At 39.1% G+C, this 27,770-nt stretch overlaps 1 protein-coding gene across 2 annotated transcripts in view; it reads left to right on the forward strand.

Moving 5' to 3' along the window:
- The window catches only part of ppp2r2bb (protein phosphatase 2, regulatory subunit B, beta b), a 73,676-nt gene that overhangs the window by 13,571 nt on the left and 32,335 nt on the right, over window positions 1–27,770 (forward strand). The window contains exon 1 of one of the 2 annotated variants that reach the window (XM_022667904.2): window positions 15,365–15,807. The exons of the other annotated variant lie outside the window; for it this stretch is intronic. Coding sequence (XP_022523625.1) covers window positions 15,738–15,807 — 70 coding nt within the window. The 5' untranslated portion in view covers window positions 15,365–15,737. Of the gene's footprint in view, window positions 1–15,364; window positions 15,808–27,770 lie in introns of those variants that run through there. 2 annotated transcript variants of the gene reach the window in all.

A 27,770-nucleotide genomic window follows, 5' to 3' on the forward strand; every position in this document is an offset into this window, starting at 1 on the left:
AAGAGAGAGAGAGAGAGGTAGAGGGAAAGAGAGAGAGAGAGAGAGGAATAAAGAAAGAGAGAGAGAGTAAAGAGAGAGGTATAGAGAGAGAGGTAGAGGGAGAGAGAGAGAGAGGAATAGAGAGAGAGAGAGAGAGAGAGAGAGAGGTAGAGAGATAGAGAGAAGTAGAGGGAGAGAGAGAGAGAGGAATAGAGAGAGAGAAAGAGAGAGAGAGAGAGAGAGAGAGAGAGATAGAGAGATAGAGAGAAGTAGAGGGAGAGAGAGAGGAATAGAGAGAGAGAGAGAGAGGAATAGAGAGAGAGAGAGAGAGAGAGAGAGGAATAGAGAGAGAGAGAGGAATAGAGAGAGAGAGAGAGAGGAATAGAGAGAGAGAGAGAGAGAGAGAGAGGAATAGAGAGAGAGAGGTAGAGGGGTGTATTATGAGTCACTGCTGGATCAGTGGTGGTTTGGAAGCTGGAGATAAGAGGAATCCGACTGATGAACAGGAAGCTGGTTTTCTCTCCTGTTGTGAATCAATTTGAACTGATTTATAAAGAATTACCGACCCCGACATTCAAACACAACACAACACAACACAACACAACACAAACACCCCAATAACAAAAACACCAGTGTAAAAACCAGACGCTGATTAACGCATCATTAATATGCAGCTTGTTTAGGAAAGTGTGCTCACTATTAAATGTGTTACATTGTTTTCTGTACTGTATTTAATTTAGTCTCGACTTCCCCTATCAACACTCCAAGTGTTGAAAACTTCAGGCAGTACAAAGCATTAGTAACCAGTGGACTTCATCTGAAAGAGGGATCTGTACCCACTGTCCGTGCCGAGTCAGCAGAAAAGGAAGATTTAGGAATTTTAAACAATTTTTTAAAAGAGTTTTGTGCCTCTATCTCTGTTAAAGCTAATGTCTGTAAGTTTTGGGATTTAGTGCCTCTCTGGTGAGAATGGGTAATTACACCGAGCATGCGAAAGAATCTTTTTAAACTGGATGGGTGTGATGCGGTCTCTGAGCTGTTCAGAGTGGATGAATCCGATTCCAGGTTTTGTTCAGTCAGAAAAAGAGAAAGAGAGAGAGAGAGCGCTCAGTCAGAAACTTCACTCCTTCGTTTCTTTGGTTTTACTATGAGTGAATGAGCTACTGAGCTCTGAGTTTCCTCTTCTGAAGTCCCCGTTGCTCCACCAGCCGCTCGCGTTCAGTAAAACTGAGCCGGATCCTCTTTTAGAGGCTGTACGTGTGACGTAAGTACGTAAAGACGCGTGACGTGACCAGAAGAAGAAGAACTCCCACAAAGAGAAAAGAGACCCGACGCCCCAGTTTGTAGAATGAATATATTACCAGGATTAGCAGAACACTGATATCATTAAACACTATATTTTATCCATATTCTTCTCCACTCAGAAATACTCCTGCTTTCAGTTTTGAACCTAAATAATACATACTGACACTTTAAGAATGAACTGGCTTGTTTGTGTTTTCCCGTTTAGCACAAGCTAACCCTAATGTGTGGTAAATGCTCAGTGTAAACATTGAGCGTTACAAGCAACAGTTAATTTGCATAAAAGTGTCAGAGCCCTTAAACGGCTTGTTCTGAAAGGGACTGAAACTGATAAGAATAGAGCTGTGAGATCTTTATCTTTATCTTTATGTGAGAGTGATTTTGTATAAAGAACTTAATGAATATGTTTTGTACAGAACATAGATCTACAGTATTTTTATCCATGTAAAAAAGGGACAGTATCTCCCCTTTAATAAAACCTTTAACATCATATACAGCTCTATAAAAATGAAGAGACCACTTAAAAATTATGAGTTTCTTTGATTTTACCAAATTAAAAACCTCTGGAATATAATCAAGAGGAAGATGGATGATCACAAACCATCAAACCACCAAACTGAACTGCTTGAATTTTTACACCAGGAGTAAAGCAGCATAAAGTTATCCAAAAGCAGTGTGTAAGACTGGTGGAGGAGAACATGATGCCAAGATGCATGAAAAAAACTGTGATTAAAAACCACCAGGTTTATTCCACCAAATATTGATTATTTCTGAACTCTTAAAACTTTATGAATATGAACTTTTTGTTTTCTTTGCATTATTTGAGGTCTGAAAGCTCTGCATCTTTTTTGTTATTTCAGTCATTTCTCATTTTCTGTAAATAAATGCTCTAAATGAGAATATTTTTATTTGGAATTTGGGAGAAATGTTGTCTGTAGTTTATAGAATAAAACAACAATGTTCATTTTACTCAAACATAAACCTATAAATAGCAAAATCAGAGAAACTGATTCAGAAACTGAAGTGCTCTCTTTATTTTTTACAGAGCTGTATATAAAAGTTTAAGAGATAATATAAAGTGTATTAGTGTGTATGTGATGAGGCGAGGGTCTGTTGGTTGGTTAATGATGGTTTACTGAAGAGCTTCCTGAGCCTCAGGCTCAGCTCTCGCTGTGGTTCTGATTTATTGTGTAATCGGGTCGTCCAGATCACCACCAGCCTGTTTATCTCTGAGTGAGAGAACAGAGGAACGGATCAGAACTGAAGAAGAGAAAGTAGATCCCTATAAAAATTTATTTTATTTTTGTTCTGTTTTCAGTTTTAACATTTTTTTTGCCACATTAAAATATTTTATATTTAATCTTTATTAGTATAAATGTAATATTTATTCTAAGTAATTACAAGCTCTGTGATTCGTTAATCTAAATAATCCCATTTAATCGCGTGCATCATCAAAGTATTATAAACTGTACAGTTCAATTGAATTTTAGCTTTAAAAAAAGATGTTCTTTATTGTTTTAGTCAAAATACAGTCATTAATTTTAGTTTACACATCTTCATTTAGATTTTTTGCCCTGGAGATTTTATTATATAACCAAAAATAGTGTTTTAGCCTATCAGATAACTGATTAGGTAAATATCTGTAGTGTTTGTTTAGTTTATATGTGTTTTATTAACGTGATCAGGAGGGTTTTCCTGTGATATTCCTCCTCTCAGCTCTTTCTTCCTGTGTTGGGATTAAAGATGGCGGATTAGTCCTGCATGGCTGGACCTGAGTCTCGGGGGTCAGGCGTTTGTGAGCATGTAGGGCATATTAACTCCGCCCACTGTAACACTGTGATTCTGTAACGTAATGTAATGTATAAAATACAGTTTACACCAATTACACAAACATAAACATTCACCATAAACTATTCACAGTGTTTTACTAAAGCACTCAAATGATTAAAGAATGAAATCTATAATTACGTGATTTAGTTTTTCATAGAAATTTACCTCAGCAGTGCTATTTTAATAATACACTTACCTCAGCAGTGCTACTCTAATTATACATTTACCTCGGCTGTGCTATTCTAATCCTACATTTACTTCAGCAGTGCTATTTTAATTATACATTTACCTCAGCAGTGTTATTCTAATCATACCTTTTCCTCAGCTATGCTTTTCTAATTACGAGTGATTGAAATTTACATCAGCAGTGCTATTTTAATCATACATTTATCTCAGCAGTATAGCTATTCTAATCATACATTTAGCCTAGCAGTGCTGTTCCAATCATACATTTACCTCGGCAGTGCTATTCTAATCATACATTGACCTCAGCAGTGCTGACCTAATCAACCCCGACACGGGTTCACAATTTACAGGATTACTCACCAGAACTAAACACACGAGAACTAGTGATGAACAAAGAATCTCTATAGAGGAGAATACGCACTTAAAGTGAGTCCAACATGAACGAGTTCATATGAAGCACCTGAGTAAAATCAGAGTTTATAAATATCTGATCAGTTTTATATTGAAATATAAAAATATATATATAAATATATATGCTCTGGTAAAGCAGAAGATGTGTTTTGGACGCGTGGTTCTCTTTCTTTGATCTCATTGGCTGTATGTAGCCACTGCTCCTGACTCCCAGTCGCCGACTGAGTCAGATATTAAACATCAGCGATTGCTACACTACATGACTGAGCGCCAAGAGATCCCCAAATTTCCCTCCGAGCAGAGTTTTTGTCACCGATCAACGTCTAGTGTGAACCTGGCATTACTCTAACAGTGAAAGTTAGCACGGTCTGCATGGTCTCTCAGACCCCAGATCAATAAAATATATTGATATTTTATCGTACAGTCATATATTTTCTTATTGTATCGACTATATGCCTATTAGGAATATTATTATACCAACTGTACATTTCTTTACAGAGAGAGTATAAAAAATCCTGTTTAATTGAATCATGTGCAGCGTGACAAAAGTGTATATAAGTCACTGTACTCTGCATTTAAGAGTATCTGAATATTATTTGAGTTTTTTCCATGTGGAAGTGTGTTATGTTGTGTTAAGTGCATGTTAAATAATAATAATAATAATAATAATAATAATAATAATAATAATAATAATTATAAAAAAGCAAGAGTGTAATATTGGGTTAATTCTGTATATAAACACTAATGTATTTATTAATTGTATGTTAAGAGCGTTTTCTTTACAATTAAAACATTAAATCTCTGAGAATCTCTTTCATATCTAAACTGAAATATTTATAAATGAAGTAATGAATGTTGATTCATATGTAATTGGGGACGTGTGAATGTGAATGATTGTGTAAATCAGTGGTAATACTCTATTGGAGGCTGTTAGAGGAGCTGCTGGAGATGTTGAGGCTCTGAATGAATCCGGTCTGTAGAAATGAAGACGGGGAATTTGATCATAATTTAAAGGTTCTGGTGCGAGATGGATCAGTTCAGAAATCACAATCAATAATATTTACAGCACTGCTTCTATATTTCTGCTTAAATATATGATCTAAAACATCATCAGATTTTCACACAAGTCCTAAGAGTAGATTCCAGTTAAACAAATGACACTAAAATATTAAACTTAATCACCTTTTTATTGAGGAAAATGATCCAATATTACATATTTATGAGGGTAAAAGTATGAGAACCTCTGTTTTTAGTATCTGGTGTCAATATCCCTCCTTTACAATAATAACTGATCTAAACATTTCCAATAACTGAAGATAATAATAATAATAATAATAATAATAATAATAATAATAATAATAATAATAATAATGATGTAAATTGTATTTATATAGCATCTTTCATACATAAAAATCAAGCACAACAAGCAAGACAACTAAAAAAACAAAAGTCAATTAAAATAAACACTAATAAATTATAATACTTAATAACAAATGAATAACAATTATGATAGAATAATAATACATTCAAAATCACACAGATGAAAATAAGCTCTAATTAAAAGCTAGAAGAATAAAAATAAGATGATAATATTCTTATAATAAAAGCAGTAATAAATAATAATATTAAATAAATCATAAGAAAGATCTATTTGAAAGCTAGAAAAATTATAATCTATCTATAGAGTGATTTAAGCTGTAAAATATGATTTTTTTTCCTGTGGGGTGAAGTGTAATAAATCAGGGTTTCTAGAGTATCTGATAAAAACCTCCAGAACCAATAACAGCTATTGATTATCAGACTAATCTGATCGAGCGTGTTGATTGTGAGTAAGTGATAAGCATGTGATGAGTGAGTATGTGATGAGTGAGTATGTGATGAGTATGTGATGAGTGAGTATGTGATGAGTGAGTATGTGATGAGTATGTGATGAGTGAGTATGTGATGAGTGAGTATGTGATGAGTGAGTATGTGATGAGTATGTGATGAGTATGTGATGAGTGAGTATGTGATGAGTATGTGATGAGTGAGTATGTGATGAGTGAGTATGTGATGAGTGAGTATGTGATGAGTGAGTATGTGATGAGTATGTGATGAGTATGTGATGAGTGAGTATGTGATGAGTATGTGATGAGTGAGTATGTGATGAGTGAGTATGTGATGAGTGAGTATGTGATGAGTGAGTATGTGATGAGTATGTGATGAGTGAGTATGTGATGAGTGAGTATGTGATGAGTATGTGATGAGTGAGTATGTGATGAGTATGTGATGAGTGAGTATGTGATGAGTGAGTATGTGATGAGTGAGTATGTGATGAGTGAGTATGTGATGAGTATGTGATGAGTGAGTATGTGATGAGTGAGTATGTGATGAGTGAGTGAGTATGTGATGAGTGAGTATGTGATGAGTGAGTATGTGATGAGTATGTGATGAGTGAGTATGTGATGAGTGAGTATGTGATGAGTGAGTATGTGATGAGTATGTGATGAGTGAGTATGTGATGAGTGAGTATGTGATGAGTATGTGATGAGTATGTGATGAGTGAGTATGTGATGAGTGAGTATGTGATGAGTATGTGATGAGTGAGTATGTGATGAGTGAGTATGTGATGAGTGAGTATGTGATGAGTATGTGATGAGTGAGTATGTGATGAGTGAGTATGTGATGAGTGAGTATGTGATGAGTATTGTTGGGCTGTATGAACTGTAATATGGTTCTGGCTGAAGGTGGTAGTGTCTCAGGTTCAGCAGCAGGGGGCACTGCAGGGTAAGAGGTGTAGTACCGGGACCGGATGCTCTTTGTGTATAGTGTGTGTATAGTGTGTGTGTGTGTTTTTGTGTATAGTGTGTGTGTGTGTGTGTGTGTGTGTGTGTTTTTGTGTATAGTGTGTGTGTGTGTGTATAGTGTGTGAGTGTGTGTGTATAGTGTGTGTGTGTGTGTTTGTTTGTGTATAGTGTGTGTGTGTGTGTGTTTTTGTGTATAGTGTGTGTGTGTGTGTGTTTTTGTGTATAGTGTGTGTGTGTGTGTGTGTGTGTGTGTGTATAGTGTGTGAGTGTGTGTGTATAGTGTGTGTGTGTGTTTGTTTGTGTATAGTGTGTGTGTGTGTGTGTGTGTGTTTTTGTGTATAGTGTGTGTGTGTGTGTGTGTGTGTGTGTATAGTGTGTGAGTGTGTGTGTGTGTATAGTGTGTGTGTATAGTGTGTGTGTGTGTGTGTGTGTATAGTGTGTGAGTGTGTGTGTATAGTGTGTGTGTGTGTTTGTTTGTGTATAGTGTGTGTGTGTGTGTGTGTGTGTTTTTGTGTATAGTGTGTGTGTGTGTGTGTGTGTGTGTATAGTGTGTGAGTGTGTGTGTGTGTATAGTGTGTGAGTGTGTGTGTGTGTATAGTGTGTGTGTATAGTGTGTGAGTGTGTGTGTGTGTATAGTGTGTGAGTGTGTGTTTGTTTGTGTATAGTGTGTGTGTGTGTGTGTGTTTTTGTGTATAGTGTGTGTGTGTGTGTATAGTGTGTGAGTGTGTGTGTATAGTGTGTGTGTGTGTGTGTGTGTGTGTATAGTGTGTGAGTGTGTGTGTATAGTGTGTGTGTGTGTGTTTGTTTGTGTTTTTGTGTATAGTGTGTGTGTGTGTGTGTGTGTGTATAGTGTGTGAGTGTGTGTGTGTGTGTATAGTGTGTGAGTGTGTGTTTTTGTGTATAGTGTGTGTGTGTATAGTGTGTGTGTGTGTGTGTGTGTTTTTTGTGTATAGTGTGTGTGTGTGTATAGTGTGTGTGTGTGTGTGTGTTTTTTTTGTGTATAGTGTGTGTGTGTGTATAGTGTGTGTGTGTGTTTTTTTTGTGTATAGTGTGTGTGTGTGTGTGTATAGTGTGTATAGTGTGTGTGTATAGTGTGTGTGTATAGTGTGTGTGTGTGTGTGTGTGTGTGTGTAGTGTGTGAGTGTGAGTGTTTGTGTGTGTGTGTGTGTGTGTGTGTGTGTGTGTGTGTGTGTGTGTGGAATTTTCAGGGGTGTGAGAAAATATCGATATTATAAAATTTTGCTATATTTTATTTTGTATCAATTTTCAAAAACACAATATTGATTGAATTATCAGTCAATTATTATTATGTAAAGATTGGTGTCAGAAGTGGATGATTTAGTGTTTATCATTTTGTGTTTAAGCCCCGCCCATAGATATCAGTGTTGTACTCTGTTGTTAGAGCCCACTGTTCTGATTGGATGAAAAGTAAACTTTACGTTTGCTTATGTTTTGTGTTTCCTGGATGCTCCTCAGTCAGCATGTGTTTATTATATTAAGTTCAGTTCCATCAGCAGCTCACCTGATTTACCACATTTACCAATTTATCAAACCAGGTGTTGATTAATATGATGAGAACTAGAAATAAATAACTCTATTAAACTCAGATTAAGGAGTATAATATGAGGAGAGATCGTATTTATTGTAATGCTGTAATGTGTTTTACTGAGATAATAAACACTTACTATATAATATAAACTCAATACTGTAAGATTTTGTAATGTCTGTATAAAAGGAAAAGATGTACCAAGAATGAACTAACACCTCCACACACACACACACACACACACACACACACAAACACACACACAAACACACACATTACTTAAAAAGTACTTATGTGAGAACAACCTATTAGCTAACTCTCAGCATGCTTATAGAAGAGGACATTCAACAGCCACTGCATTAATTCAGATGAACGATGATTGGTTAAAAGAACTGGAAGGAAGAAAATTAGTGGGAGCAGTTCTTTTAGATCTAAGTGCTGCGTTTGATGTGTTGAATCACGATTTGCTATTAAAAAAACTAGCCTGTTATGGGATAAATCCAACTGTAATAGCATGGTTTAAAAGCTATCTTTCGGATAGGAGTCAGAGGGTTTACTACAATGGAAGTTTGTCTGAGAGTAAAAATGTAAATCTGGGAGTACCACAAGGAAGATGTCTTGGGCCATTATTATTTTCGATATACATAAATGACTTGCCTTTAGTATTGAATGAAGCCAGGCTACAGATGTATGCAGATGATACTACTCTTTATGCATCAGCTACCACAGTTAATGATCTTTCTAATAGGTTGAATAAAGAACTAAAATCAGTAACAAGATGGATCAGTGAAAATCAACTAATACTAAATATACCAAAAACAAAAAACATTATATTTGGGCCTAAATCTGTTGGAGAAACAAAGTTAAATTTAAAAATACATGGAGAAACAATTGAACAAGTTCAAGATGTTAAATTATTAGGAGTTATAATAGACAATAAACTATCATGGGGAAAACAAATTGAGAACATTGTAAGAAAAATGGGAAGAACTGTATCAGTAATAAGATGTGCACAATTTTTTACAAAGAAAACATTAAAAATAGTCATACAATCCTTAGTTTTATCCAACCTAGATTACTGTGCAGCAGTGTGCTCAAACGCAGCAAAAAACATTTAACAACATTACAGATAAAGCAGAATAAGACAGCAAGAATGGCTTTACTGTCTCCATACAGAACAAACATAAACAAAATGCACAAGGAGCTAAAGTGGCTGAAGGTTGAAGATTTAAAGGTTTAAAACTAACCTTGTGGGACTCATAAAGAACACTATTGATCTAAAATATCCAGTGGGCCTTTATGATCAATTACAAAAAATAACACAGAGAGAAACTAATACTACCAGATACTCAACAAAACATTACTTTAAACCACCAAGAGCTAAAACCAATTCCATGTGTAAAACAGTCATTTATAGAGCCGTTAAAGAGTGGAACTGCTTACCTGATTCACTACTGAACACTAATAGCTAAACAAGGTCCAAAAAACCAATTAAAATACATTATCTAAAAGACATGGAGGATATATGAATATCTGTCCAAATGTGAACTATAAGAGATTTAAAATAGCAATTATCAGTCATACCAGTTATTTATTCTCTTAAAAAGTTTCTTAATCCTACTGTCATTAATTTGTGTATGTATTGTCTATGAATTTGTGTACACCTAGTATACAAATATATGTTGTACTCGTCTTTCTTTTTGTTTTGATTGCTTATTGTGTTGTAAAATTGATTTATTAGTATAGAACTTTTTTGCAATAGCAGCTAATGAGGACCCAAATAAAACAACAATAAAACAATAAAAACACACACTCTCACACACACACACTCCCCCGTGCAGGATCTGGCAGGCTGCTGGTGCTGCTGGCGGGGTGTTGTGTCCGGTTTGGGGGGGGGGTGTTAATTAAAGCAGGCAGGCTATTGATCTCAACCTGGACCCCTTCACTGCTCCCCATTACCCTCCACACACACACACACACACCAGAGAGAGAAGGAGCCTTTGTGTGTGTGTGTGTGTGTGTGTGTGTGTGTGTAAGAGAGATAGAAATAGGGATGCTGCTTCCATTACCCACCATAAAATACACACAGTTCTAACCCACGAATCATCACAGTTACAGTTATCACTAATAACAGTGATATTAAAATGTGCTGAATCACAGTAGCTGGTGATTGGGTGGTAGGGGTATTGATAGGAGTGTTAAAAGAGCATCCAATAGAAACACATCCCACACATTTACTATAATCAGTGATCATAGATCTGGAGGTGCAGAATTCCTTCTTATGTTTTACTGTATTTGTTTATTTATCTGTTTAAATCATATGTGGAGCTTTTTTTCAGGTGAAAACACTCATACTGCTGAGATTAGTGCATTAGTGTAATTTGCTTTGGTGCCTAAAACGTTTGCACAGTACTGTATATATATTGATATATAGAAAATATTGATATATCCAGACCTAAACAGACCTAAAAACTCCACAACACAGCATAGCAAAGGTTTGGAGGAGATTAAATATTTTATTTATATTTACTGAAATATTGATTTTAAAATCTGGACATTTAGGAAAGCTGCCTTTTTATAATTTTGTTATATTTTGTTATATTTTTTGTATTGTATTCAGTTGCAGATTTACTTCAGTATTTTACAATATTACAATTACAGTTTGAATCCAACATAAATCTTTTTATGTAAAGCTTGAATAGAAATCCTTAAGATAGAGACGTGTAATATCAGGCCAAAATGGACAAAAATTGTTTAACAATCGCTGTATATCACTTATAAGTTTAGAGTATTGCAGTTTAAAGTGATATACTGAATTTTAGCCGCTGTATTGTGATGCGTATATTATATGAACACAGCTCTGCTATAAGCTATTATAAGACCTTTTTATTGAGCGTTCCTGAAGAAGCTCCTGTAATTCCATCAGAACTGATATGAAGATTATCTGGGGAGGATTGATCTCCTAAAGAAGGGGATTTATTTGAGTTATAGAGGATTTCAGCTGTAGGATTTGGAGATGGGGGAAGGATGGAGGTGGTGCAGGAATCGTGCTCCTCGCTCCAGCCGCTGCATTACGGTGGGCTGGAGATAATGGGTGGGATTTATTCCAGGTGTGTGTGTGAGCAGTGTTGTGTTAAATCACCTGTGCAGCGCAAAAAAATGTGGTCAAATTTCCTAGTTTTAGTAAGGACCCTGGCTGCAGCATTTTGAACTAGCTGAAGTTTATTTAAGTTACTGCCGGAACATCCAGACCTCAAAACCTCATAACATGTTACACCATTACAGCCTTACAACACCATACACTCATATACTACAATACAAAATTAAAGCTCCAAGACGTTGATTTATGGTGTTTAAATCAGTGTGTCTTTGCTATCGTAACGATGGTAAAAGTACACCTTGCACGGCTCGAAACACAAAGCAAAAGTAATGTAGTAATTCTCTTAATTAATTAATCATGGGTGTGTTTAATCATGTTTTGGGCGAAACGTGAAATAATCTTCTTCTTCCTCGCGTTATTCCCGCTTTAAGTCGCAGGGTCCGCGTATCGACATGCCAGTCTCCACTTGGTGCGATCCATGGCGTCCTCAGGAGCAACATTTAAGTTTTTCATGTCCTCCTTAATCCGGTCAAGCCACCGCTTCTTTGGCCGTCCTCGGGGCCTCCTCCCTCGTGGGCTGAGGCGCACCGCTGTCTTGGCCACCGAGTTCTCATCGCTTCGGGCAACATGTCCGTACCACCGCAGGCGTGCTTCTCGCATCTTGTCGGTAATCGGGGCCACACCCATTCGTCTTCGGACGTCCTCGTTCATGATGTGGTCATGCAGCGTCAGGCCGAGGCTCCACCGGAGCATCCTCATCTCCATGCCGTGCAGCGCTTGCTCGTGTCGTGCGGTTGCGGGCCAGCATTCGCAACCGTAGAGGGCGACAGGGCGTACGATGGTCTTGTATATCTTGCCCTTGAGGCATACTGGCATCTTGCGGTCGCAGAGTACGCCCGTCACTTGGCGCCACTTGGCCCAGGCCGCGCTGACTCGGGCACGGGCATCTGGGAGCGTGTCGCCATCGCTGCTAAGGATGGATCCGAGGTACTTGAACTGCGTGGCCTTCTTGAGGGGCACGCCTTTGACGCTGATGGTTCCACCAGTTTGCTCGCCAAATTCCATGTATTCAGTCTTCGCGATGTTTAGGTGCATTCCATTCTCACTCAGCCGTGCGTCCCATTGTTGCACTTGGGCCTCCAGTTGTCCTCGGGCTTCGTCAGCTATATCCACGTCGTCGGCATACAGTAGCGTCCACGGGTGCGGGTGTTGGAGATCAGCAGTTACTGTGTCCATGCACAGGATGAACAGGAGCGGAGACAGGGCCGATCCTTGGTGCACTCCCACCGTGATTGGAAATGGTGGTGAGATTCCCACTGAAAACGTGAAATAATAAACCAGTCAAATCAAATCAAATCAAATTTATTTGTATGGTGATTTTTACAACGGGTGTTGGCACAAAGCAGCTTTACAGAAACATGATTACAGGACAAAGAATCAGGCAAAACATTAAACATAGAAAGTACAGAATACAGAACCCCCAGTGAAAAACTCCCTCAGAGCTGCAGGAGGAGGAAGAAACACTGGGAGGACCAAGACTCACATTAAAGGGGGGACCATCCTACCACTGGTCAAATGGCTTTTAAATTAAAATTTAAAAAGTCTTTCATACATCCACATAGGTTTTATATATTCAGGTGTATAGCAGCACCACTAATGGCTTGGATGTAATCAGTAGTGGAGAGTAAGATGGATGATGAGCAGCTGATCTGTGGTGGTGGTGGTGGAGAAGAGCTGACTTCAGTAACTTCCAGTCTGGCCAGACAGAGGACATGAGAGCCTGGGGGTCCAACATCCATCAGTATCGGGGGTCAGTCAGTAACTCGGAGGAAGGCAGAGAGATGGAATTAGTTTTTACTGGATTTATGTAAAACAGAGAATATAAAACATTATCAGAGTGTGATTATCTAATGACTCCGGCAGAACTGAATAAAACAGCCTAACTAAAGGGAGAGAGCCAGAAGGTAACATAGACATGGAGGCTCCCTGAAACACCGGCATCCACCCACTCCACCGTCCACAAACCTGAGTGACCGTGTGCAGTGGGAGAACAGCAGCACCAGCATCTCAGTTTACCCACAATTCCCTCTGTCCATGAACCCCTGAATCTGCAGCCTTATCTAAAGGGAAAAACATTAATTACCAAAAGCTAAACTAAACAAGTAAGTTTTCAGTCTAGACTTAAAGATTGAGACTGTGTCTGAGTCCCGAACATATTCGGGGAGATTATTCCAGAGTTGAGGCGCTTTATAAGAGAAAGCTCTTCCTCCTGCAGAGCTCCTCTGAATTTTAGGAACTACTAATAAACCAGCACCCTGAGATCTGAGTAATCGCGGTGGTTCATAACAGGAGATGAGGTCTTGTAAATACTCAGGAGCGAGTCCGTGTAGGGCTTTATACGTTAACAGGAGAATTTTATAGTCTATGTGGAATTTGACTGGAATCCAGTGCAGTGCTGATAGTACTGGACTAATATGGTCAAATTTTCTAGTTTTAGTAAGGACCCTGGCTGCAGCATTTTGAACTAGCTGAAGTTTATTTAAGTTACTGCCGGAACATCCAGACAGTAGCGCATTACAATAATCTAGCCTTGAGGTAATAAAGGCATGTACTAATTTTTCTGCGTCATGCAGTGATAGGGCATTTCTTAGCTTGGCAATGTTACGTAGGTGTAGAAAAGCTGTTCTAGTAACATTAGATATGTGCCTCTTGCTCATCATTCTGTTTAAGAGTAGATCAGGTGAGCTCTGACTTTGGTGGATTGCTATTGTAACGGTGCAGCTACCTGGACGTGTCCAACAAACTCTTCTCAGCAGAGGAAACTGAGCTGCTGGTTGACGCTGTGAAGGAGCTCCAGCAGCTCATTTACGGGAACAGCAATGTTATTTTATTTACTATTCTGTTTATTGTTGATGTAAAAGTTGGGTTTGTGCTGCTGTGTGTTCATGTGTGTGTAATAAGTGGGGGTGTACGCTCGGCTCGGCACAGCGCCTGTGTTACCGAGATAGCGATGAACGTCTGACTGTTGCCGTCTGTCTAGGTTGTATTCAGTCAGTGGAGCTCCTGTGTTTTCTGTTACCAAGATAAACAAGATAAAACTCCAGAAATGTACCTGAACACACCTCATTTCCAGAACACCACGCCCATCAGTGTAGATATATTCAGAAGATCTGCTGCTGTTTAAACCAGACAGGAGGAGGGAGTGATAATAGACTGTTGGTGGGGTGTAAGATAGCGAGGAGCATAAAGAAGAGCTTTACACAGTGTGTAAGATACACACACACTGTCTGTCTCAGCATTGTGAACATACTGAACTCTGCTACAGTTGCAGTCCAGCACTCTGACGCAGAACAGTGTGGGCGGGGTCTGCTTTAGGGTGGGCTTTCATCACAGAGACTGTAGTGGAGGGGGCGTGGCCTCCGTGGAATGAGACTGTGGGAGAGTTGGAGTTATGTCTGCAGCCAAACTTTTGTAATAGGGTCCTTGTGACAGTGATTGAACAGGAGAATGGAGGGGGCGGAGCCTCTGTGACTGTGAATTGGAAAGGGGCGGGGCCTTAAGGTGTCACTAGTGTGTTATTACAATATAAGGCTCGGTGGAAGTGTGGGGGAGGGGGCGGGGCTTCCTATTCTGTGAATTAGTCTTTTTTAGCTGGGAATTAGAATAAGGGGTGTGTCTGTATTGCTCCAAACTCACAGTGTCTGGGAGGGGGCGTGGCTTAATGTTCTGTGAATTAGTATGAGGTGGGGTCTACAGGGCGGAAAGCTCTGACTAGATCCAGTACAGTCTGCAAGAGGGGGCGCGGTCTTTGTGTCAATTGTGATTTAGAATAAGGGGCGTGACTGTGTTGCTGTAAATCTTTGGAAGGGGGCGGAGCCTCCTATTCTGTGAAATTGTATGAGGCAGAAATGTGTCACACCAGATCCAGTAGCCTGCATTCTTCAAAAAGAGGGCGGAATCTTTATGGCAGGTAATTGTAATAATGGGCGTGTCTTTGTTGCTGCAATGGAGGGCTGTTTGTGAGGGGGCGTGGCCTCCTTTTTTGTGATTTAGTATGAGGCGGGGCTGTAAAGCAGTAGATCCAGTAACTTGTTACCCCACAGTCTACAAGATGGGCGGGGCCGTATGTCCGGTTATTAGAATAAGGGGCGTGTCTATACGTTCTAAACCTCGGCAGTGTCTGGGAGGGGGCGGGGCCTCTCTGGCGGTGAACCGGAGCGCTGCAGGCTGCGTCAGTCCCTCGCGCGCAGGAACCGGAGCAGCTGCTGAGGATTTCCCGGTACCGGCGCTCGGTAATCCCGGTGTGACCGCGCTCTTCCCGCCATGCTTCCCGCTCGCGCCGCGCCGTGCATTAAACCGAGTCATTAGACCCGGTTCGGTCCGGACTCCCCGCGCCGACACGCCCCGCAGACCCGGTAAACCCCCTCCTTCCCCCGGTGCTGCTCCGCTCCGGACTCGTTGCTCGGTGCTCGGTACTCGCGGACTTTAGGAGGATGTCCGCGCGCTCCTGAACGGACGGCGGCGGCGGCGGATCATGGATCCCGGTTCCTCCGGTTCCTCCGCTCTTCGCTCCCGGATGTAAGCGCGCGCTCTCCCGATGGATGAGGAGATAGACACCCGCAAGATCAACAGCAGCTTCCTCCGCGAGCACAACTATGCTACTGAAGGTACCTGTCTCCCGGTGCACGAGCTCTCAGTGCATCAGAAATATATACTCTTATATACTCTATACCTCACTCTTTACTCCTTAATCTATACTCTGTACCTCAATCTATAACTATATTCTATACCTCACTATATAATCTCTATACTCTACTTCACTATATACTCTCTATCTCACTATATACCTCATTCTATACCTCGCTCTATATCTCAATATATATCTAACAATATAATCTATATACTCTTCCTCACTATATAATTTCTATACCTCACTCTATACTCTCTACCTCACTCTATACTTCACTCTATACTCTATATCTTACTCTATATCTCACTCTATACCTCAATCTATACTCTCTATACTCTACCTCACACTATAGTCTCTATACTCTCTATACTCTACGTTACTCTATACTCTCTATACTCTATGTTACTCTATACTCTCTATACTCTATGTTACTCTATACTCTCTATACTCTATGTTACTCTATACTCTCTTGGTCTGAAACACTGGGCTGATCTCCAGAACAGGATCATTAACTGTACTGCACCAGAACCTCCAGCAGATCCTGCGGAGCCTGCAGGAGTGCTGTAGCTGTATCTCAGTCTGGGTTTATGAGCCGAACAGCAGCGTCTGTACATGCATCAGGGTCCTGCAATATAACTAAAACTCCTATCTCAATATACTTTAGAGAAACGCTGATATACAGTAATGACATAATATATTTCTTTATATTATTTGGTTGTTTAGCGATATATAAACTAAAGTTGAGGAACAACGTATATATTTATTACACCAAGAACACAGCATGCTGTAAATTACAGTTTTTATATACATGAAAAAAATGAAGAGATCACTTCAGTTTCTGGATCAGTTTCTCTGATTTTGCTATTTATAGGTTTATGTTTGAGTAAAATGAACATTGTTGTTTTATTCTATAAACTACAGACAACATTTCTCCCAAATTACAAATAAAAATATTCTCATTTAGAGCATTTATTTACAGAAAATGAGAAATGACTGAAATAACAAAAAAGATGCAGAGCTTTCAGACCTCAAATAATGCAAAGAAAACAAGTTCATATTCATAAAGTTTTAAGAGTTCAGAAATAATCAATATTTGGTGGAATAACCCTGGTTGGTTTTTATTCACAGTTTTTTTTCATGCATCTTGGCATCATGTTCTCCTCCACCAGTCTTACACACTGCTTTTGGATAACTCTATGCTGCTTTACCCCTTGTACAAAATTTTGGACAATATCATTTTTCATGTAATTTATGGTGACAGACCTGTGTGTGGTGTTGAAACTGATTGGAGTTCAGTGATTTTAATAGCAGAGTGAATAGTGTTGGTACTGTATGTGTAGCAGCTCTGGAAGTTTGAGGTTTAGATGAGTTTGTAAAAATACTGTACTGTGTATTTTATTTATGATTATCATAATTCAGTGATCAGTCTGATGAGTTAATTTTAGATGTTGGAGCTGGTGTACAGATAGAAGGTATATAATACTGTATATCTGAGTCAGTTCACACTGAAGAGTGTTATAAATCCTCTTACATAAAGACCCTGCAGCAGTGGAGAGAGAGACAGATTAAAGTCAGACAGACAGATGTTAAAATCCAGAGCCGTCCAGCTCCTAATGGGTCACGCCAGCCTTCGCCTGTTCCTGCCAGTCTTACAGTTACACACTCTTACACTAACTGTGTATCAAAATACCAAACCAAAAAAGTACCAAACTGAAATATTTCAGTACTAAAGAGTAGTACTCACTTAAAACATGTAATTATTGTGGCCACCAACAACACAGCAAGCCCGCCGCCTTTTTTGCTGCCAGCTAATTTCATTAAATATATATATTTTAAATATATTTTTAGATATATATACACATATATAAATAAAGGCTAAACTGCTGGAAACGCACACAGGATAAAACTCACCTGTGTATCTTAGTTAGCTTAGCTTAGCTCGGGTTAGCTAACTAGCTACTTCCTTCCTGAGCCTGTCTTAAACATTTTCATGAATCAGTCGATGAGTTTCACAGTAAGCGGTTAGTTACGGTTCTGCGGGAGCCCCAGTCTGTGAGAGATTTAATATTCCTGTATTTTTTTTGTGGGGAAAATGATAATAATAATAATAAATAATAATTTATATGCATTTCTTAAATACTTATACATTTTATTGTAACATTTCTCTCTTAGTTTTTCAAAATTGATGGTTCTATGGAGTAAATTTAGCTGAGAATATAAATTTGATACATAAGTAATGCACATATGTTGACATTTATGTTTAAAACTGTCAGTAAAAGATGTATACAATAAGGTTAAATTATGTCTAGCTAAATAGGGAAATGATAAAGCATGAAGTGCGAAGTGCTCTAAAGTCTGACTCTACTTTTAAACGTTCATCCGCACTTCATTTCATTTAAACAGTCGACACACCGTCACTGTGACACTCTAATGCTTTCTATTATTCTCTCTCTCTCTTTTATTTATTTATTTTAGCAGTGAATTTGACAGGTCGAATTTGAGCAACCTAAATTTAGCTTTTCAATTTGTTTTACATTAAAATAAACAAGTGAAAATTACATATTGAAAGGTTCAAGTGTTTAGTTCAGAGGCAAAAAAAATTGCATGCAATAATTAAACATAAAATAACACAGCGCTAGAAATTCGAGTGCTTTTAAATTTCAAATCTGTTTTGCTTTCATATTGTTATCATGTTTCACTACAACCCACTACAAGTCCGTTTCACACCAGAGTTCTTTCTCCTGTAATTTGATCAGGCCTCAGGGCTGTTGGCTAACAGCTAATCGATGATGCTAATCACGATAAATAACGATATTGAATTATTGTTCAGTCCTAAGAACCACTAATAATTCTTAAAAACTATTCTAAAAAGTGACCCCCTCTGGAGTGATGGAAGTACTGTTAGGACCGTTCTGCTACAGGTGAGGTGCTATCTTGTGAACAGTGGTGCTAGATTCTTGCTACTCTGCTCAAGTGCCCCGCCCCCTTTCCCAGCCCAGGACATCCTAAACGCTCATGCAGCTCCTCTCCGGGGGATTACCCAGCATGCCGTGCTGTACTGCAGGTTAACGGGCTTCACCCAGTGACCTACAGAACGAGGCTCCGCCCACCTGGAGATTCAGATCCCAGTATAATCCAGACCTGGCTCTGCCCCCAGCGTCCGGCTCACTGACCCTCAGACCCACACACTCAATCTCACAGCAACACGGCTATTATTTATATTTACACACAAAAATATACAGAGATAAATAAAATTACATGCATTTTATCAGTTTAATATAGTTATTATATAGTTATTATAGTTTATATAATATACTGTAGTTACTTAGTGAATCTACAGTTTATAATCACTGCACTTCATAATCTGATTACTGAAGAACATCTGAATTTCTCAGTAATCCAATCAACTCCTTTACATCAGGGGCTGGGCGATATGGCCCTAAAATAATATCACAATAATTCAGGTTATTTCTGCCATGATGATATAAAAAAAAAAACCAATATCTCCAACATTTTTGAATATGGCAAACAATATTATATCCTGAATTTATCATACCATATCACTCACTCAGAGTTCTACTTTTTTACTGTTTAATTCACACTGTTCTCATTTCTCATTATATATCTACTAGAGACAGATTATATCTGTCCAGTATCATTTATTTTACTTTAATCCTGGAGTGTATTATTATTATTAGTATCGTGATATTCTGAATCATTGACTTCTGTTACAAATCTGATAAAAGTCTTGTGTTTTTTAATATCTCAGTTAGGGGTGTGTTATATTATATCGTATGCAGTAATAAAATTGTATTTTAATTTTGTTGCAGTAGTGTAGTCTTGAAATATATATTTTTTAATCCAGTGTTTTGTCATATTGCCTAGAGTATCGTTATCACGAAAATACCAGGAAACGTGATATTATTTTAGGGCTATATTGACCAGCTCTGGTGATTTTATCTGGGGGAATGTTGACATTAACTCGATGTTTCTCTGGCACTAAAATATACGGTAACTATGATGGTTTTCTAGCGTATTTTTGCATAGTTTGTTTTAATTAACTTTGTTGGTTTGCTAATGAGTCGTAACATATAACAATGTGTCTGGAAAAATACACTAAGAAGGACAGATTTGTTAATCTAGCTGTGGAACTAGTTAAATAAATTGTGTGGTTTATTTAGATAATTAACTAGTTAGCTTAGCTAGCTAAACGCTTTAGACTAGAGCTGGGAAATATAAAGATATTTTATTGATTGTAAGCAATCATATCACTCAAATGTTTGAATATTTTTATCCCAAAAATGGCCAGAAATAGGGCCAGGTGATATGGTCCTAAAATTATATCACAATATTTATATCACAGTATGTATATCGAGTGTATCATTGCGATAAATTTATACCACAGTTCCATTATCCCTGTTTATTGAAAGAATTTAAAGAATTAAAGAGGAGGAGAAAATAGGATCTGTTTGGTTATAAAAACTCCGCAAGTTAAAATAGTTCCATTGCTGCTCTGTTTGTAGCTGCGCTGTTTGGTTTGTAAGCGCTGCATCGTTGCTAGGTTACCTGTATGTGGTGGAGTAATACATGGAGAGCTTCGGTTACAGAGCATTACCGGCTGATAACGGTACTCATAGAACACCTCTCAGCCAATCACATTGCAGGGTCAGAACTAACTGTGTGTAGTGTTTTTTAAGGGAAAATGAGAACAGTGATACAGTAGCCTGATGTTCCATACATCCCTATTATTATATAATTCAGGGTATTTTTGTGATAATATGAAAAAAAAAAAAAACAGTTATATTGTGTACAATACAACAGGGCACACGCCTACCCTGAAATATTATAATATTCTCCAGTTTCGCTCTTTAGTGGAATAAACTGTCCTGTACTGGTCCCGCTGGGAGGAGCTTTATCTGCAGCAGTTAACCGTTACGGCTCTGATGCCGGCGTGGTTTTGACAGTGAGATGAATAAATGATGACTTATGCATTTTTAAAGCAGTTTTAATGCGCCGGCGTTTTCCACTGCTGTGCTTCAGTACTCCAATTTTCCAATACTCCAACACTGCAATACCCCAATACTCCAACACTCCATCTCTCCGACTCTCCAACACTGCAATACCCCAGTACTCCAACACTCCATCTCTCCGACTCTCCAACACTGCAATACTCCAATACTCGCCGTCAACATCGAGACAGCGGCCGCCCATATCTACACCATCAAATAAACACCACCACACACAGACCCGGCTGAAACCTTACCCTCTGTAGAAACCGTCACAAATACCTGCTCTCCAGTACCTCTCCAGAACCCTTCACACTAGGGTTGGGCAACATGGCCCTAAAATAATATCACGATATTTCATGGTATTTTTGTATTTTCATGAAAACGATACTCTTGGCGATATGACAAATCACTGAATTAAATTATATATATTTCAAGAATACAATACTGCAAAAAACTGAAAATTAAATTGTATTACTGCATACGATATGATTTAATCTGTATCTAGTAGATATATAATGGGAAATGAGAACAGTGTAAATTTTTCTTTTGATAAAAACAGTAAAAAAGTAGAACCCTGATGTGATAATTAGAGGTAAATGATGTGGCTCCATATATCAGGGTATAATATTGTTCACCATATTCAAGAATGTTGACGATATTATTTCGTACGATACGATACGGGACACCCCTAACGTCATGTAGGAGAATCTCCAAAACCCTCAGACTTTCAGAATGTAGATAATTTAGCCAAACACAGGTTAACTTGAACACAGTTTAGTCCAAACACAAGTTAACCCAAACACAGGTTTAACTGAACACAGGATGACCCGAACACAGGTTACTCACAGTCAGTGTGTGGGTGTAGAGTGTGTGTGTTTTGGATTGTAGAGGTACAGATTAGCGCTGTGCTAATAGAGGATTTAGGGTCAGGGACTGGAACGCTCTAATCTGATCTCAGAGTCTTATCAGCTCATCCTCCTCCTCCTCCTCCTCCTCCCCTTCTCCTCCTCCTCCTCCTCCTCTTCCTCCTCCTCTTCCTCCTCCTCCTCCTCCTCCTCTTCCTCCTCCTCCTCCTCCTCTTCCTCCTCTTCCTCCTCCTCTTCCTCCTCCTCCTCCTCCTCTTCCTCCTCCTCCTCTTCACTCCTCCTCCTCCTCCTCTTCACTCCTCCTCTTCACTCCTCCTCCTCCTCTTCACTCCTCCTCCTCCTCCTCTTCACTCCTCCTCTTCACTCCTCCTCCTCCTCTTCACTCCTGCTCCTCCTCTTCACTCCTCCTCTTCACTCCTCCTCCTCCTCCTCTTCACTCCTGCTCCTCCTCTTCACTCCTCCTCTTCACTCCTCCTCCTCTTCCTCTTCACTCCTCCTCCTCTTCCTCCTCCTCTTCCTGAACCCGTTTATTTATTCTATCAGATCTCGATCAGAGGAGGACGGTAGTGCTGCTGACAACACAACACAGATTTACATATTCATTTAATATAAATCAGAAACTCCCAGAGTTAAAGAGAACTGAGGGATTAAGAGAAATATAATTTTAAAAACAATAAAAATTTCATATTTAAAAAAACTGTTTTGAAAAAGTGTTTTTGGACCGATCGATGATATAATATCATGATAATATCGTATCATGATATCGTTATTGTGAGTAACGTATTATTATATCACGGGCAGCGTATCATTATATTTTATTATGACAGTATCACATTGTGATAATATTGTATCATGATAATATCACATCAGGACAATAGCTTATCATGATAGTATTGTATAGTGATTATCGTATTGTAACTTTACTGTATTGTGATTATATATTGAGATATTGATCGTAATTCGTGATTATATCCTATTGTGATTATAGTGCATTGTAATTATACTGAGTCGTAATCGTATCCGATTGTGATTATGATAATATTGAATCGTAGTTATATCCTATCCTGATTCTGTTGCATTGTGAGTATTTATATAGTATCTATGGCAGATATTTATTGTTTAGAGAAGTGAAGTGGTGCAGCAGCTGGTCTGGTCTGTACTGTAGTTTGGGGTTGGGTGAGTACAGTACTCAGATCAGACTGTATTCTGGGAGATCTCCTCCAGGCCCCGCCGAAGCAGAAGTTCAAAAGGAAGAAGCTCAGAGACGGAGGAGCTAAGCTAACGCTATCGAGATAAATAACAACACTATTAACCAGGGATCTGCCTGACCTACAAACACTGCAGGAACACATCCCAAACACAAACTATATATAAACACTATATATAACATATATATACTCAATAATAACAACAATATATAATAAATATATTACAAAATCATCATATCATAATATCACTGATTAGCATCTGTGTGTGATTGGATAAAAAAAAAGAAATCATTTGTGAGGGGATGGGGTGACACTCAGTACAGTGACTACAGTATTGTGTAAATTATGTCATGAAAACATAATTAAAGAATTGGATTGGTTAATTTCATGTATGCCCAAAATTAACCACACCCATGATTCATTAAGAGAATTAGTACATGACGTTTGCATGTTTCAAGCCACACAAGCTGTACTTTTCCCAGCGTTCTGATAGCAAAGACACACTGGCACGCCCTAAATCAAGCTGCACATGTGAAGTCAGACTCCGCCTCTTTTTGAACTTTTGAAGCTGAGTAGCATCACAGCGCAAACGCTCGGAGGAAAGCGCAGCGACTCTGGTGGTTCTGATACATCAGCTCACAGACGAAGCCTTATGCTGATCCACATCACCCTAGGAGTGATGAGGGGAAAGAGAGAGCGCCATCTACTGTACTGTACCCACCCAGAGGGAGCAAGGACAACTGTGCTCTCTCGGGGCTCTGGCAGCTGATGGCAAGCTGCATGACCGAGATTCGAACCGGTGATCTCCCGATCGCAGTGGCAGCGTTTTAGACCGCTGGACCACTTAGAGCCCCTCGTTTAAAACTTTTAAGTTACTACATGATTCCTTATGCGTTCGTTCATAGTCTGATAGATAACTTCACTGTTCATTTATTATGTAGGAAATAAAATAAATATAAAATATAAAAACTGCTAATCATCTTTAAGTGTCTGAGAGTAGAGGAGCTGATTGTAAGTGTGCGAGTGATCAGTGATCAGTGTGAGGCGAGGTTCTGGAAGTGTTCATTGTGTGTGTGCAGCGCTGGATGATTGTATCAGTATTCCAGTTTCCTCCTTCTGTTCTTTAGCTTAAAATAACAATAGAGCGTCCAATCAGCCGGTGCCGTTACCCCTCGTTTCTCAGGGGGACGTCTGTGAATATATGAAAAATATTTCACACTTTTCACACATTTCACACATCATGGTGTTCAGTAGCTCCTCCATTTCCACTCGCTGTTGTGTTTTTTTTTACGTGTTTCCCTGTTGAAAACGTGGCGCGCCCAAAGTGTAATTACAGTGCGCAGCAGTGGACAAATAGCTATTTTATTAAACGTGGAGATGAAATGCCTAAGGTGACTAAAGCCCAGAACAGGATTAGTTTCTCAGGGGGTTTCTGTGTTATTTTTTTAAATCTCATTTATGCAGGTTTTAGGTGTTTTTCTCAGACGTCCTCTGAGTAAATTACAGGCTGAATTATCTACTGTTTTTCTCTGAACTCCGTGCTCCTCCGGTAATTTTAGTCCCATCCGGACGCACATCTCTGAGTTTCGTCTCCTCGCCTTTAATAAAATAGATATTTGTCCACTGCTGCGCACCGTAATTACTAGGGGTGTCACGATCTCGATATTTTATCGAAATCGAATCGAAATGAGGTCACGATCTCGAGTATCGAAGTCAAAAAGAGGATCGACGATCCCTCCCGCGCGCGCTACGCAAATAGCGCAGCGCGCTACGCAAATGGCGCGGCACCAACACAGCGCATCCTATTCATTTAAATAGAGATAGCCACTGCATGAGCGCAGTCGGCGGGAGTGTGATCACTGTTTTTATCTGTCCAACGGGGGAGGGGGGGCGGGGGTTGGGCGCGCAGGTTTTGTATCTGTATCTAACGGAGGGGTGGGTGCGCGCAGGTGAGAGCGTGTGAACTCGCTGAAATGCGTGTGTCAGTGTGAGAACACTGACTATAGATCACAGTGAGGTGGATTAAAAATCTTAAACTTATAATTGACTACACCTGTTGCTTTCCATTGAATTAAAAAAACATCTTTCTCTCAGATAAAGTAAACACAAGCGTGTTTCTGACTAAAATAAAAGCTTTTCAGGAGAGATATAAGTTATGTGTAAATATTTATAAGACAATACCCACATCACTTATCTAACCAGCCTGTACTGATTTCTGCCCCCCAATAATGCTTTCAATAACCTCTTGTAACCCCTGGGAGCCAGGGGTTACACTCTAATAGCCTTTAATAGTCTTCAGTAGCCTTTAAAAGACTTACCTGGCGGCCGTGGTGTGTCCACTAAACTCCGTAGTTATAAACATCCTGAGGTTAGCAGCGCGCTAACTGACCTGTTTATAATGTAATCCGAGCAGTGCCTCCGTGTCGGCTGTTCTAACCTGCTGCTGTTAGCTGCTTGGGCTGAAAGATGAACTGTAGTGAGCTGTATTATCCGGTTAGTGGGGTTAAAACCTTTATTTGTTTACAGAAACAGTAAAAACGGACTGGCTGAGCTCTGTAGCCCGTGGCTGGGCTGTACTGAAGTAGTGACTGAGTGAAGAGAGCGGGGCTTGTGCTGCTGCAGCTCCGACTAGTGGTTGGATGAAGAACTGCAGCTTCATGTAATGAGCAGTTTCACCAGCCATCCACACACAGCTCTGATAAACTGCTTGTTTTAATAGTGCACACTGTTGCTACCAAAAAAAGTCACTAGATGGCATTACCATATATATCTTAATAAATAATAATAATAATATTTATAATATTTATAATAATAATAATTATAATAATAAATATATTATTTAAATTTTATGAGGCATAAAATAATAACAAGAAAAAAAACAAGAAAATCGAGAATCGAATCGAATCGTGACCCTCAAATCGAAAATGAAATCGAATCGAGGATTTAGAGAATCGTGACACCCCTAGTAATTACTGTACACTTTGGGCACGCCACGGTTTCCACGGAGATCCACGTAGAAATGGAGGAGCTACTGAACGCTTTTTGATGTCATGTGACCGAGAAAAAGCCTAAAAACTCACTGATCCTCCTGTTTTTTCAACTGCAGTCCAGATAGGACTAAAATTACCAGAGAAGCACTGAAAAACAGTAGATAATTCAGCCTGTAATTGTTTTAGAGGACGTCTGAGAAAAACACCTACATGATCGTTCTGGACGAGAATAAAATCACAGAGGATAAAAACCCCTAGAACCCCAGAGAAACTAATCCTGTCCTGATAGAGCTAGTGTGGTTCTCAGTCCTCACTGTGTGACGGGGTAATGTTTATACCGGGCTGTGTGAACGGATCATTAAACAATCTGTAAACAATAGAAACCAGGATGCGTGCTATTGGCCGCTGTAGATCCCACAGGACGTTTAGGGAACTTTGTATCTGCATATCCTCACTGTGTTCCAGGGTGGAGCAAAGACCAGAAATATCACAGTGCAGGAGAATGTCCTGAGTACAGTAGATCATGCTGTTTCTCCATCAGCAGCCGGAGTCTGAGAGAGAGAGAGAGAGAGAGAGAGAGAGAGAGAGTACAGTAGGTCATGCTGTTTCTCCATCAGCAGCCGGAGTCTGAGAGAGAGAGAGAGAGAGAGAGAGAGAGAGAGAGTACAGTAGGTCATGCTGTTTCTCCATCAGCAGCCGGAGTCTGAGAGAGAGAGAGAGAGAGAGAGAGAGAGTACAGTAGATCATGCTGTTTCTCCATCAGCAGCCGGAGTCTGAGAGAGAGAGAGAGAGAGAGAGAGTACAGTAGGTCATTCTGCTGTTTCTCCATCAGCAGCCGGAGTCTGAGAGAGAGAGAGAGACAGAGAGAGAGAGAGTACAGTAGATCATGCTGCTTCTCCATCAGCAGCCGGAGTCTGAGAGAGAGAGAGAGAGAGAGAGAGAGAGAGTACAGTAGGTCATGCTGTTTCTCCATCAGCAGCCGGAGTCTGAGAGAGAGAGAGAGAGAGAGAGAGTACAGTAGGCTATGCTGTTTCTCCATCAGTATCCTGGTTGTTATTATGAGCTCATTAATAAAAGTGTATTTCAGTAATGATGGGGAGAAACGCTGATTAGTGTAAAATGCCGTCTGTTTAATGATATAGATTATATATATATATATATATATATATATATATTTATTTATTTATTTATTTTTTATTTATACTCTATATGTTCCCCAAACGATCAGTTAAACACTGATATATATATATATATATATATATTTTATTAGAAGCAGGGAGTGCATTAGATCTGAGTGATTAATGGAAAATTAAACAAACCTGATATTTAAAACCTCTGACCTGACGTTACCTTTCCCAGCTCATTTATTATTCATCTGCAAAAAAGTGGTTGCATAAATATCTGAACCCATAATGAAGTGAGGGATTGTAATTCTATTCAGAATGAAGATAAAAGTTACCAGGAACAATACATGTATTATAAATATAGACTGATCTGGGTCATGATTATTATATATTATATTTCTCTCTATTATGTATTATATATTATTATTTAGAAGTAGAGTGTAATGCATCTGTAATGCTGCAGCATGCCATGCCTGTGGGTTGCTGTGGTATCTGTAGTACGGGTTTCTGTGGTATTTGTGGTATGGGTTGCTGTGGTATCTATAGAATTGGTTGGTGTGGTATCTACGTGGGTTGCTGCTCTGATTTTGCTATTTATAGGTTTATGTTTGAGTAAAATGAACATTGTAGTTTTATTCTATAAACTACAGACAACATTTCTCCCAAATTCCAAATAAAAATATTTTCATTTAGAGCATTTATTTACAGAAAATGAGAAATGACTGAAATAACAAAAAAGATGC

This window comes from Astyanax mexicanus, chromosome 17 (genome assembly GCF_023375975.1).
Source record: "Astyanax mexicanus isolate ESR-SI-001 chromosome 17, AstMex3_surface, whole genome shotgun sequence".
NCBI lineage: Eukaryota > Metazoa > Chordata > Actinopteri > Characiformes > Acestrorhamphidae > Astyanax > Astyanax mexicanus.